The sequence below is a fragment of the Indicator indicator genome, chromosome 16, assembly GCF_027791375.1.
Source record: "Indicator indicator isolate 239-I01 chromosome 16, UM_Iind_1.1, whole genome shotgun sequence".
NCBI classification, from domain to species: domain Eukaryota; kingdom Metazoa; phylum Chordata; class Aves; order Piciformes; family Indicatoridae; genus Indicator; species Indicator indicator.
In genome coordinates, this window is record NC_072025.1 from 9,111,312 (window position 1) to 9,126,339 (window position 15,028).

Genomic DNA, 15,028 nt, shown 5'->3' on the forward strand with positions numbered 1-15,028 from the left:
GTATCCTGTGGTTTTTGGAGGCTCTTGACTCCCTGTTTCTGCCTGTCAGTCTTGTGCTGCCCCCAGTGTATGCAAACTGCTGGGTAGAGTCGTGACCTCTAGGGATCTGTGACTCAGAGCATGATCAACAGTGAGTTAGGGCAGGTTGGAGTGGTTGCATCCCATGAAAAAAATCTTGTAAATGTTCTTCCTCTCTTCTTCTTAGAAGCACTATGTGAATTTGGACCCTGTGTTAATGGGCCATTTGGACTATGAATACATGTAGTCAAACCTTGAGCAGTCTCCCTGGAAGGCAAGAAGAAAAATGCAATGACAATAATGGCATTCATCAGTGCATCAATTTTTTCCAAGAAAACTACCTCTGGTTTTATTCTGATGTGTACTTGAAGGGAAAGTCAGGATTGTACCTTTAGGAGCAAGTCATGAAAAGTTTTCCTACATTTTTATTTCTAAAAGTTGGAAAAGTAAACGTATCTTTCCTGGTTGATTCAGTGGCTCTTACAGACAAATGAGTAAGAAAACATTCATAGAACATGACTGTGCAAATGGAAGGAGATGCATGGTAATCAAATATACTCATGTTATCTCCAGCATACTTCAGAAGGAGATCGATGATCCCTGTTTGTAAAGATGATGAGGATGTTGGTAGTGATGAACTGAGTCATAGTGCAAAGCACCTGGCGAGGTGAACTGGAAAATTATGGTTTTAGCTGTGATGGTGAATTTCAGATGTAAACTACCTACCATGTGGTGAGACCCAGCCATCTGAATGGTCAGATAACTAGAGTGAGGAACAAAGCAAATGTGAAATAGAAACTTCTGAAAACTCATCTGTGATTTCCATTTGTGTTCTTTGTAATGCATAGATTAGAGTTTAAAAGTCAGTCTAGGCAACCCTCTTCAGTGAAGTTATTTGGATACATTGAACAGCGTTCTAACCACACTTCTCCCACTCTCTCAAACAGACCATAGGTCCATTGATGTCTTCAATACTCGTGTCCTTGGAAATGGGAACCTCATGATCTCTGATGTAAAGGTGCAGCATGCAGGCGTGTATGCCTGTCGAGCCACAATTCCAGGCACACGAAACTTTACGGTAGCAATTGCAACTCTCACTGTGCTGGGTGAGCCTGCATTGACTTCCACAGCATTTTAACAGCTTGTGTCTCTCTTTAGCTTTGCTGTCTACTGGGCTGAGTTTTTATATCAAACATAGCAAGGGCTGTAAGGAGACTGCAAAGATGAAACATCACAAAACTGTGGCTGACCTCTTCTGTCTGTTGACTTAGATGAAAAGTGTCAGATACTCAGTGTTTGAGTTGGAAACTATCAGTTTATTTGCAGTTGGAGATACCTAGGTGCAATGTTTGCTCTGGGAAGACAGTCTTTCAGCATAGAAGAAAATCCCATAACAAAGAAGAAATATGTAAAATATAGGTATAGATATATATGCTTTGTGAGCAGTTTATCATAGGCTGGAGTTTGATTTGTTCATATTCATAAATGCATGAACTAAAATATGTAGAAATGTTGCTCTCTGTGAAGGTAGTATGTGTCTTTAACCAGCATGCATAATGGAACAGTGCTTTCTGCATGGATGTACCTGTATTTGAGTGATCTGAGAAGTTTGCATGTGGAAAACTGGAAAATTCATTATTAATCTGACTGTCTTTGCATTTGTGGGGACTTGAGTTTATTACATTTTTTCCCTTGTTACTTATCTGTAGCTCCACCTTCATTTGTGGAATCACCGGAAAGTTTAACGAGGCCTAGAGCTGGTACTGCTCGTTTTGCTTGTCAGGCAGAAGGAAATCCTGCCCCCAAAATTTCATGGTTAAAAAATGGAAGGAGAATACACTCCAATGGTAGAATAAAAATGTACAACAGGTAAGATTACACATGTTGTATGAGAGCTGTGCTGGTGATGTGCTACCAAAGGATGAAATTCCATTAACTAAATATAGCCAAGCAAGATATCTCAGGTAAACATGAAATTGGACAATAAACGTAGCACTGGACATTTCCTTGGCAGAAGGAATGCAGATTAGTCAATACCTAAAGTCTTCAGCAAAGATTTCGTAATTACTGCCTTATGTGGGGTGGGGGAAACTGAAGAGTTTCACCACAGAGTTGTTCTAGATCTACAGTAGTTTAGGAGAGACCAGAATCTTGCTAGTTGAGACTCCTCACTAGTACTGCAAGTGAGTATCTCATATTAAAGAGTTGGTTAAGAAATGACAGCCCTAAGGTTCTGCTGTTTTGCAGGCAGGAAATAGATTTATAGGTTCGCTTTCACTGTTCTGGGCTTTGAAGGCATAAACATGAGAGATTTTAAGTAACATTTCAAGTTGCTAAATTTCACAGCTGCATGTTCATTTCTAATAGAAGAATTTGTGTCACTTAAGTCAATTTTACTAATTTCATGAAGCAGAGGCAAATGTAACTGTTGTTGCATTATGTAGAGCTATGTGTATCCATGATGTGAGAGTTTTTCCACTTTTTTATTTCAGTAAATTGGTGATCAACCAGATAATTCCTGAAGATGATGCCATTTATCAGTGCATGGCTGAGAATAGCCAGGGTTCTATTCTCTCCAGGGCCAGGCTTACTGTAGTAATGTCAGAAGACAGACCTAGTGCACCTTACAATGTCCATGCTGAAACTATGTCAAGCTCAGCAATCCTGCTGGCATGGGAGAGGCCACTGTATAATTCAGACAAAGTCATTGCATACTCTGTACATTACATGAAAGCGGAAGGTAAGCAGTTTGATTTAAACACTGTTTAATTTGATTTAAATACTGCTTGTATGTGGTAAGACCCTGAATGTTCCTTGCAAAGACTGTTAAATTTGAATGGTTCATTGTCAGGACTCCATCAGAGCATATCAGCATATAAATGTATTGTAATAAATGTAACAGGCATGCTTGGGGAAAAATGCTTTTGCCATATCATCTCATTTATGGGACTGAGCGTTCTCCCAACTCACCCTTGTCTGATCATGCCAGTTAGCAGGTTTTGAAATAAAGATGGACTTTAAAACCTGTGGCCTCTATACTGCTCTTTTGAGTTTCCTTCTGTCCCCAGCAAGAGCTTTTGCTTACTCCCTTCTCTCTGTGTGCTTAACAGGGAAGGACAGAGTATACAACAGAATCTTGGAGGCTTAGAGTTGAGCTTTTCACCAGAGACAGTTTTTTTTTGTCTAGATCCTCAGATTCTTGTGACTTTACTGGGTTTTATATATTTTGGAGTAGAGCAATTGATACTTACCTGTGTTCTCTTGGAATGAATATTGGCTGAATGGTAAAATCCACTCTACTTTCACCCCTTGGGCTCCTGTAATGCTAAAAGTATACTCAAACTCTAAAATATGTTGAAACAGCCATGAATGGTTTATGCTAGTCTCTGAAATTATATATAAATTCCTGTATAAGAGGGAATGGACAGTTAAAATAAAAACGAGTAGCTAGACGTTTAAAAATCTTTTAGTATTGTGTAATTCAGGTAGAAGAAAGAAGGCATTTTTCATAAGTAGAAGTAATTGCCAAATGACTTTGAAAATTTGTCATGTGCGTGGCTTAAAGTAAGTTTCCTTGCAGCTCTGTTTTCTATGAATGATTTCTTCTTCCATTTCAACTCAGTAAGTAGTTTATTCAATGACAGGACTGCAGATGCTCAGCTCTGTGTGGAATACCAGTCTGCCATCTGCTAAGCAGAGGACAGGAAGGACAGCTTAATTACTCTAATACTGATGCAGGAATAGCTGCCTTTGCTTTTGCAAGTGGGATATTTCAGGACACAAGAGAATTTTGTTTGAAGGAAGGAAGGAAGGAAGGAAAGAGTTTTAAAAGATAATGAAGACAAGACGTTTGGGAAATTACCATCTACACTTGTAGTCACTGAGGTATTATGCTCACAGCCCCCTAGTAAAGCTAATATGAATAAAGTCACACTGAATAAGTCATCAGGGTAATTGTTATGTCCAGTGGCAGTGTAGGAAGCAGAGATCAGGTAAATTCAAAGAAAACTTCAAAACTGTCTTTAGGGAAGTGAGTATTTGAGCAGGAAATACTCCTGCACAGCAGTGAAAGGAGGTATCTTCTGAAATGTGTTTTTGCAAACCTTGCTTTATTTGCTTACCTGTTCAACGGTTATATCTTGTGAAATGAAATTGTGGCTTGTCTTGTTTTAAAAAAACAAAGTAAACTCCAAAGAAGAGCAAGCAAGCAAGCAAACTCCTCTGATTTATTTGAACTTGCTTTCTCAAATACCAAATTTTTCCCTTTCCAGACTATCTTGCGATATTTTATTTAGTATAACACTGTTGTGCATCCTTTTGCATTAGTAAAGAAATCCTCACAGGGAGAGTGGGGGAGGGCTATGTTAAGAGCAGTAAGGACAGTGGTGGGAACCATCATGTAAGTGATGCACATGCATTTGTAGTTCACTAACGTGGCTGGGTAGTACCTTGGAGCTTCAAAGGTTAGTAGATTGCAATTCTGTAAGATTTGCTTCTTAAGTGATAGTCTGTAAACTTTTTTGAGGATGTTACTCATTTATGTTCTTAGATGGCTCTCTTATTTTAGTTAGGAACCACATTTGTCAGTGTGAGTGAAGAACATTTTATTGCAGTAGAAAAACAGTGCTTGCTGAGTGTCTTAAGTTGTACTGATGCTTATAATTCCATAAATTTTAATGGAAAAGAAAACTGGATAATACACTACTTACGCACTTTTTTCTGTAGACCTTGCAATGTGGTAGGTGCTTGAATACAAGAGATACCATCACTCATTGTTTAATTTCACAAATCAAGTATTCTATTGTTTCACTGTAAAAACAGGTTCAGGTCCTTTTCTCTATTTAAAATAAAAAGTAAATGAGTGTTTTAATCAAGTCAGTTAAGAAACTAACAGGTGGGGGTTTTGTATTTTTGGTTTTTTGTTTCTTTAAGCAGAATATTTTGCATTCAAATCGGGGTCATAATAGCAAGGGTCTGATGAGTGTGCATGTTGGAGTGTGTTAATTCCTTCTTAGTGATTTAGAAAAGGCACAAAGGGAACACTGATTGTGGTGGAAGGCAAGCCTTGTTCTCTATTATGGCTGTTTCATTAGGGCCTCTGCATGAGGCCTAGCAATCCATTCAATGAGAGAACGAGTCCTTTTAATTTGAGCTCAAGGATCTTGTTTAGCAGGTCAGAAATCGTGTCTTGCAATTCCTAATTAACACGCCATTAACTAGTCTGTTGTGAGATGCTCGTAATCTTGTCTAATTAAAATGCTATCAAGTTAATTCATAAATGTGGGAAAACTTAATGGTGGAATTTTGCCTTTGGTTTTGTTTATAAATTCAGTTGTGAAGAGGAGGAGCTGGCTCTTACAGAGTTTTGATTAAGTTGACATGCACTTGGTGTGAATTGTTCTTTAACACAGCAGCTTTCACCACACCTATTCCACTTTACAGCTTTCCTGTATAGGAATAAAGCCCAACAAAGACAAGGGCTGCTGCATGCATTGCTATGCATGCTTTAATGGGAATTGCTAAGAATTTTTTTTTAACCAATTCACTAAGGAGACAAACATTTTTGAAGTTCATTCTGGTCTGTTCTTATTGGCTTTTCTCCAAATTAAAGAAAAAACCGTGTCAATCAAATGTAATAGAATTTGCAGGGCTAAAATGAGGTCCTTTTGCTGAATAAATTCTTTCTGTTTGTTTCTTTTTTTCTGGGGGGGTGGGGTGGTGTTTGTTTTGTTTCTAATGGAGTGGAGCCCTGGCATTCCTCGAAGTCTGCTATAGAAAGGCTCTGTAAATAGGTTTTGGAAAAAACCTCCCTGACTCTAAACAAATAGATTTAGAAGCTCAGTATGAATGATAAGGCTATTAGAGCTTGTCTGTTGTGTTACTGTACATTGGGCACAGTTTGTTGTGATTAATTCTAAATGGGGTTTAGAATTGCATTCAGCATCCCTTATTCAGGAAAATCGTGAATCACCATAACCTTCACCATAGCTAGATACAGTTACTCCTGTGCATAAAAGAGCTTTCACTTAGTAGGGTTGAAAAAACAGAGGTAGGCTGTGGAAGAACATGAAATAACTTCGTAAGACCTTAAAGCCAAGGTACTGTGATGTTTAGGGACTGGCAGGCATTTTTATTTGTCTAACCCTTGTTTTATGCCAGGTTTAAATAATGAGGAGTACCAAGTAGTGATTGGAAATGATACAACCCATTACATTATTGATGACTTGGAACCAGCCAGCAATTACACCTTCTATATTGTTGCTTATATGCCTCTGGGAGCCAGTCAGATGTCAGATCACGTGACTCAGCACACCCTTGAAGATGGTAAGATGTACCACTGATTTCATTAAACTTTTTTATTTGCACTGGATGTGCTAGCATTTCTCAAGCATCCCAGATTTCCACTGACATCAGTGAGATTTCTGGGTAGGTAGAGTGTGAGACTGAGCCAGCTAAAAAAAAGGAATGAAAATAAAATAATACTCTTACTGAGTAACTCTGTATGTAACACAGTGTCTTTTTCTATGCTGAAAGATGTTTCATTAAAGCAGGTGAATAACTGTTCCAGATCTTTAAAAACTCCATCAGTTTTGAGAACTTGATAATAGAGTAGGGTTTAGACCCTATGACTCTCTCATGGGCACCTGGCACCTGACACATGAATCAAATTGCATTCACTGTGTCTTTTGCAAATTTTGAAGGAAAATTTAGAATAAAAAATTGCTACACCAAAAAAACCCAAACTTTTTTTGTTTGCTTCTTTGTGTTTTTTTTCCATGTGCTTTATAGTTGAATCAGAATTTCATAAAAGACCCTACTGACTTCTGTGCAGTGATTTAACTAATCTGTACATCATAGCAACAATAAACTGTTTAGTATAGTTCATTAGAACTGATTAATAAATTCTGACAGGGTTAAGCTTTGGCAGCATGGAACATTGCCAGTTCCAGTTGTCTGCCTGTCTCCTTGCCAGGAGTTACTACTCATTACATGACTGGTGAAAGAAAACATGCACTTGGTCTTCAACAGAGCAGATTGTTGTCTAGGCTCTCTGTTTAAGCTGCTGCATCTAACCCTGACAGTCATTTTGTTAGAGTAGTAAGGTGCTGATTGCCTTTGATTACTGCTGGAAGCAGTAACAGAAGAAAATGTTTGGTGTTTTAAAGAAAGGAGCTTGCTAAGGCTATACTGCATGCAGAAGGTGAGAAATATGAACAGTGTCAAGTTAACCTTAAAATAATCAAGAATCTACAGAACATTTTGGATTATTTACTCTTACATTACTGGCACCTCATCATGAGCTTTTGTGTCAGACAAGAATTTCCCATCTCTTCACCTTGCTCAAAAGATTTGTCTTTTCCTTTTTAGTTCCTTTAAGAGCCCCTGAAATTAGTTTGACAAGCAGGAGTCCTACAGATATTCTCATCTCTTGGCTGCCAATTCCTGCAAAATACAGGAGAGGTCAGGTGGTCCTGTACCGTCTGTCTTTCCGCCTCAGCACAGAGACCAAAATCCAAGTCTTAGAGCTTCCAGGTACTTCAGATGAGTATCTCCTTGAGGGCCTGAGGCCTGACAGTGTGTACTTGGTTCGTATCACTGCTGCAACAAGGATTGGCTGGGGAGAGGCATCTTTGTGGACTTCCCATCGGACTCCCAAAGCTACAAGTGTGAAAGGTAATTCTTAATGTTACTAGCAACCTAGATCAGCTAGGCTGCATCTGAAGGCTACAATTTTCTTTTTTGACAGGTAGTGCACCAATGTGAAATAGGGTTTCTCATTACATGTTCTTGTTCCTGATGATCTAGAAAATAGTGTTCTGACCATGAATCTGTGCACAATCTGCAAAACCTTCCAATTCCTTTAATAAATTAAATGTAGTTAGTACATAATCTCAGGATCAAAAGTTGGAGAGGAACTAATAACTAAGTTATTAGAACATAGTTCTAATAAGAACTAAGGTCTTATGAAAGGCCTTTTATGTCACAGGAGGAGGAAAACCTGATATATTATTTTGGTGTCAGTCTTTGATTCTTTCCACGTGTTGATGTTTACATAGTTGATATGGTAGCAGGGAACTCTAATTAGTGTTTGTGAGCTGCTCAAATGTTTCAGCTTCTAGACTCCGTTTCAATGGTAGCACAGCTTTCTCCTATTAAACACCACTGTTGTTCAGTGTAAAATACCTTTCTGCAGATTGGGGCATTGCACATTATCAGTGTGTACAGGCACTTAAGGATATGAGTTGATGTATGTATGTCTGTATTACAAATAAAATGCACATATGTTTTGAATATGCAAATTGACTGGATATTTAAAGTCTAATTTAAGTTGTTATAATTTTGCTTTGGATTACATTGTTAGTAATGTCATGCAAAACAGCATTCAGTTTTGCATGAGTAGTTTGGAAAAGATACAGATTTGAATTTGTAACTTTATTTCTTAGCTGTAGTCCATATCCATCCACTCTGGGTTTCACTGAGTTTTCACTAGTCTAGCAAATTAGTAGCAGTTGATGCAGTGTAGTGTTACTGTTAATCACGTTTGCTCTGGCTCGCTTTAGAAGAGGAGATAATTTTATGACTGTCTTTGGAGTTTTATATTCTGATTTATCCCAAAATAAGTTGTTTGATTAGATAGGGAGTCAGGCATCTTAATATAGAAATAATTATATGAGTACGCACATGAGCTAGATTCAAAGTCTTGAGTGAACTTTGGGCTGATGGACACCCAGATTTTTGTGTGCAAATGAGAATAAAGCAAATTATATCTATTTCTCTAAAACCAGCACCAAAGTCTCCTGAGCTGCATTTGGAGCCAATGAACTGTACAACCATTACGGTGCAATGGCAGCAGGACTCCGAAGACACTGCAGCCATTCAAGGGTACAAGTTGTATTACAAGGAGGAAGGCCAGCAGGAGAATGGACCAATTCTGTTGGATGCCAGTGACCTTGAGTACACTGTCAGTGGTTTAGGTGAGTATAAAAAACATTTCTTAACTGTTTTGGAAGACAGCAAAGTCAGAGAGTGTCTTGGAGAGCTTAAATCATTAGACTTGTAAGGCAAGAACACTAGGTTTTGTCGTCTGCTTTCCCCCCCGTAATCTTCGCAAGCTTGAGTTAGGCTGCTGCTGAAATAATCCTCTCCCAAACCATACCAGATCTTTTAAATCCTTGTGTAAGTTGAAAGAAGGACACTCAGTTCCTTATCACAAGATACAGAACTTAGTAAATACTGCTAGTAAATGACATGTCTTCTTAAAATTCAGTTTAATATGCATTTTTTCAGATTCTCTCTCTATTTATGCCTACTGTTGTAACGGCGAAAGATTAATACAAAACATGAATAATTTTTCTCTAGTATTTCTAGCCTATTTCTCTTTGTAGCCCTGTCTAAGCTATACTGTACAACAAGCACTTCTTGCTCACTGTAGCAGCAAGTTGCCCTTGTGTGTGCTATTATCCTGGAATATTTTTAAGGAGTGCTGGTAAGTGTATGCTGGACAAAGATTAGGAAACAAAGCTTGCTGAGTCTTTCCATTGATCACCTGACTCTTTCCTCCTGTAGTTCTTGCAATATGCATTAGTAGAGGTGTGTTGGTATCTTCCCAAGGTAGAAGGTACTTGTGTTTAAATATAGAACAGAGAACTTCTTTCATAAAAAGAAGTGATCTACAATGTAATCAGCAAAAGTAATTTTAGGACCTGACACTTAGTGCTTGATAGTTAAAGGTAGTGTGGAGAATGAATGTTGACTAAATTATCAAAATTGACTTGCAGTTTTAACTAGGTCAAATGGCCTGTTGACCATGCTTAGACAGTCTCATCTGCTGCATACAGCAGAGATACTATTTTAAGGGAGATTTGAGGAAAGCATTATGGTCTGTTAAGTGGACAACTGACCATCTGTGACCATTTCTAGCCAGAGCATCTGGCAGCAGCTGACTGTTTAACAGAGTTGTGAGACAAAAGAGCAGTGGGTTAAAAGGATGCAGTGAATATGTGTTTTAGGACATAAATGCAATTTTTTTGTTTTCTCATTATGCAGTTACAAAGCAGTGATTTCAACCACATGCAAACTTATTGTGTGATCCACATCATATCACTCATTCTCCTCAGATTAAAATATTATTTTATATAATTATGTTAGAATGTATATTATCTGTGCGGGTTTTTAATTGTCTTTTCTTTCCAGTAAGCATGTAGGCAGAGGAGAAAACAAAAGCAAAGTGTGGTTGGGAATTACAACTTTCACACAGTCACATTGTTAACTGTGAATTAGAAGAAGTGAGGGCACGGAGGAATTCCTGTGTTTGAGTGAAACATTCAGTCATGGGGCATGTGATGTGTTGAGTGTTTATCCCTTAATATGATTCTCAGTATCAAAATAGGATGGAAACATGATGCATTCATACAATCTGATTGCCATTGCAGCTAACTTACCCAAACTCCTTATAAGAAACATGGCGCAGCTAACTTACCCAAACCCCCTAGAAGAAACACAGCGCAGCTAACTTACCCAAACCTCCTATAAGAAACACAGCGCAGCTAACTTACCCAAACCCCCTAGAAGAAACACAGCGCAGCTAACTTACCCAAACCCCCTAGAAGAAACACAGCGCAGCTAACTTACCCAAACCCCCTAGAAGAAACACAGTGCAGCTAACTTACCCAAACCCCCTAGAAGAAACACAGCGCAGCTAACTTAACCAAACCCCCTAGAAGAAACACAGCGCAGCTAACTTACCAAACCCCTGTAAGAAACACAGCGCAGCTAACTTACCCAAACCCCTAGAAGAAAACAGCACAGCTAACTTACCCAAACCCCTAGAAGAAACACAGTGCAGCTAACTTACCCAAACCCCCTGTAAGAAACACAGCGCAGCTAACTTACCCAAACCCCTAGAAGAAACACAGTGCAGCTAACTTACCCAAACCCCTAGAAGAAACACAGCGCAGCTAACTTACCCAAACCCCTAGAAGAAACACAGCGCAGCTAACTTACCCAAACCCCCTAGAAGAAACACAGCGCAGCTAACTTACCCAAACCCCCTAGAAGAAACACGGCACAGCTAACTTACCCAAACCCCCTAGAAGAAACACAGTGCAGCTAACTTACCCAAACCCCCTAGAAGAAACACAGCGCAGCTAACTTAACCAAACCCCCTAGAAGAAACACAGTGCAGCTAACTTAACCAAACCCCCTGTAAGAAACACAGCGCAGCTAACTTACCCAAACCCCCTAGAAGAAACACAGCACAGCTAACTTACCTAAACCCCCTAGAAGAAACACAGTGCAGCTAACTTACCCAAACCCCCTGTAAGAAACACAGCGCAGCTAACTTACCCAAACCCCCTGTAAGAAACACAGCGCAGCTAACTTACCCAAACCCCCTAGAAGAAACACAGTGCAGCTAACTTACCCAAACCCCCTAGAAGAAACACAGCGCAGCTAACTTACCCAAACCCCCTAGAAGAAACACAGCGCAGCTAACTTAACCAAACCCCCTAGAAGAAACACAGCGCAGCTAACTTACCCAAACCCCCTAGAAGAAACACAGCACAGCTAACTTACCCAAACCCCTGAAGAAACACAGCGCAGCTAACTTACCCAAACCCCCTAGAAGAAACACAGCGCAGCTAACTTACCCAAACCCCCTAGAAGAAACACAGCGCAGCTAACTTACCCAAACCCCCTAGAAGAAACACAGTGCAGCTAACTTACCCAAACCCCCTGTAAGAAACACAGCACAGCTAACTTACCCAAACCCCCTAGAAGAAACATGGCGGTACTGAAACCGTGAAACGGTGGAGATGACCGTCCCCCATCCAGACAGACGTCCCTGTGAGACCAGATCTTGTCTTGTTGGATCAGAGAAGCAGCAGAACCCTGCCAGTAGCGATCTTCTGTTTTTTTAAGGGTCCTGCGTTCTGTGATGTCTGGCCAGGACATCACAGGAGGCTGGGTCTTGGAGCCAAAGCCACCCCTGTATTTTGCAATCGTGTTATGTAACTTCTCACCCTACTGCTCATGTGCCCAGCCTACTCAGGGGGTCGCATGCCCCTGCCCAGCAATAGCCTTCCTCATCTTCTTCTTCCTCAGGTCCATTAGCAGTCAAATGAGAGCTTGAAGGTCTTTTTCGGTCAGCTCAGGACGTCAACAGAGTGAATACATTCCTCTCCCATGCTCAGTTCCATAAACAAAGGTGCCTACAGATACATGTTATCCATTATTCTTATCATGCCCCTGGGAGCTTCTGATCAAACACCAAGCGTTCCTAGACACCCCTGTGCACCTGGGCACAAACACCAATTATCCCCAGGCAGGCCTTGGCCGCTGGGTACTTCTAATCAAATTCCAATTAACTCTCCCCTGCTACAATGATGCCGTCGGTTAGGTCTACTGAAGAGTGCTTATTTCTAATAACTCTAGTAGAAGTCATCTTTTTTTTACTAAATTGGATGTATTGAGTTATTTGAAACGTGTATCACATATGAGAAGTTTTTCTGTGTAGGTTTCTTTGCCAGTTTTTTATTTTTGTTTGCTTTGTAGCAATTGCAGAAAAAGCCACTCATTGCTACAGCTTGGCATGGGAAAGTTGATTAGGTCCTGGATTTCCACTACTAAGATAATTACATATGTTAAGGCTTGGAAAGTTGAAGCTTGGGGGTTGGAACTAGATTATCTTTGAGGTCCCTTCCAACCCTAACAATTCCATGATTTTCTGATTCTAAGTTCAGGCAGGTTTCTCATAGTGACCGTACCTTTCTAACTGCTGTATTTGTCCATTGAGAAGCTGCCTGTTTGAAATAATTCTGCATGCTAAATGATTTCTTAGGAAGCAGCACACCAACTGCCCTTCTCTGCCTGTGGTGCCTGCACATGTGGAGAATATAGCATGTAAAATTATCTGCAGTATGTAAACCCACAAAGATTGTAGCAATATCCATGCAGTACGTTGGGACTGGTTTGATTTTCTTTTTATTGCTTGTGAATAATATAAATCATTTGGGCATAATTACTTTATTTGTGAATGTCAGGTTTAAAACACTGCTTATAAGAAAGTGGTCCTACTTAGTAGAATTTGATATAAAACAAGGGAAGCCACTGATCTGGCTTTTGTGTAAACTTGATCTTCATGAACTGAACAGTTCTGTCATCCATTTGCATCTTCTGAGGACACTATACTAGTGATTTATTGACAGCCTCCTTAAAATAAATGTCTTTATTATGAGCTACAGGAATTAGTTCAATACTGCAAATTGAAACCTGAGGGTGAAAGGTGTGTTTAAAGATTTTTGGTTTCATACATGATGGATAACATGGTCAACAAAAAAATTTAGTCCTAATTTGGAAGAACATGCTAATAATATTAGGTACTTCCCAGTGGCACAGATGGATTCGTTTCTCGTGCATTATCTGTTGCCACTGAGGTTGTGTGGCTTCCAACCGCTCCCTCTTCACGTCTTAGTTTGTCATGACCTAAGGCTGCTCTATCATTCCCGGTTCTCCTGCATAGTTAATAAACTGCAGGTAGACTTCTAATGACATTTGAAGCATGTCTTTGTGTGGAACCTTCTGCAGATGTTGGTACAACTGCCAGCTGTGCAAAATCTGTGTATTTAAATAAGACGGTTCACTTCATGGCAATTGAAGCGCATCACAAAATCATAATTCATAATATTCTGCAAGCAAAGAAAACATTATCATTGATACTATGAGCAGTGTTGATAGGGTTGACATAACTACTGTGAACGAGTTGCAAATGTCTTCAAGACGGTTGATGGAGGGACAAGTGTGATTGGTAAAGCAGAATCAGCAACAGTAGTATAAAACAGGTTACAATGATTGAACACAAAATCTAGCAATATTAATATATATGGTGTTTGTTTTAATGTCTTGTTGATTCCTACCATGTTTTTTGAGAAGTGACCTCTCCTGCTCCAGTGTAGGTCTACCCCGTTACTTCTGTATATTTTAAAACTGGAGTATTTAGCGTGATAGTCACCATGTAAATAAAATTAAATGATTTTATCACTCAGGGCTGCCATTGTCAAAATAAATATCCACAGTTTCACATACACATTTGTTTGTGTTGAAGGTCTTGACATTTATTTTTCAATAGCAGACCATTTCATTATTACATGAATTTGCCACAGGAGCAGACCCTTGGGTGCATACCATGCATTTTTTCCTCTATTTTTAATTTGTCCTTTGCTTCCTCCTGTTGTAGAAAGTTTTCTCTAACAGAAAGTCTTTCATTATGAGACTTGATGAGTCTGCTGGTACAGGTTCAGTTTCTGTAATGTTTCAGAATCTGTGTTCAGAAGCTGAAATGAGTTTTGTTCGTGGAAGATTGTTTGGGAACTTTTTCATTGTGCAGCAGAAGAGGGATTGGCAAAGCTTGAAAGCTGAAACGAGGAGTGTCCAAAGAAGCTCACCCACCTAGTTTAAATGTCTTCAAGTTATTTTCTTCAAAGTATTTTAAGCATGGGTGTATGTGTCTCTGCCCTCAATGTTGTTAGTACTCACTACCATGCTAGGTGGACTGCTTGCCTGTCACAACTCACTCGTTTCAGCTTTATGACTGGTGGAAAGGCAGAGCCTTTAAAAGAAAGGCAGTAACCTAGAAGAAGCTATTTTAAGCTTCTGTGGTTTGTTGGAGCTAGGAGCTCTTCATAACTAGGTAGTAATGCTGATACAAGTCTCATTCTGGAACCTGCATCTAGGGAGAATAAAATCAAATTCAACTTTTTTTGTTAATGAACTCAAAGAATGATCAGTTCTGATGCTGCAACAAAGAACACTAGTGGTTCTCCAAGCTGCCTGGAAGTTTCCTTCTCTGAACTTTTTTTAATTTTTCCATTCTTATTATGCTAATAATTAAATTAAATGAATGCCACTGGTGATGGGGAAATGCAACTTGTTCTTGTCCCACTAATGCCTTTTGTGCTTGGAGGGAGGGAGGAAAGCAAGTATTCACTCTGCTAACTTTTCTGCAGTCACTGTC

General features: G+C 39.4%; 1 protein-coding gene across 1 annotated transcript in view; it reads left to right on the forward strand.

Annotated features, from left to right (window-relative positions):
* PRTG (protogenin) overlaps positions 1–15,028 on the forward strand; it is an 83,652-nt gene that overhangs the window by 36,547 nt on the left and 32,077 nt on the right. Inside the window, 6 exon segments of the mRNA XM_054388191.1 lie at positions 966–1,124; positions 1,728–1,887; positions 2,511–2,758; positions 6,178–6,342; positions 7,387–7,692; positions 8,805–8,993. Of these exon segments, the coding sequence (XP_054244166.1) occupies positions 966–1,124; positions 1,728–1,887; positions 2,511–2,758; positions 6,178–6,342; positions 7,387–7,692; positions 8,805–8,993 (1,227 nt within the window).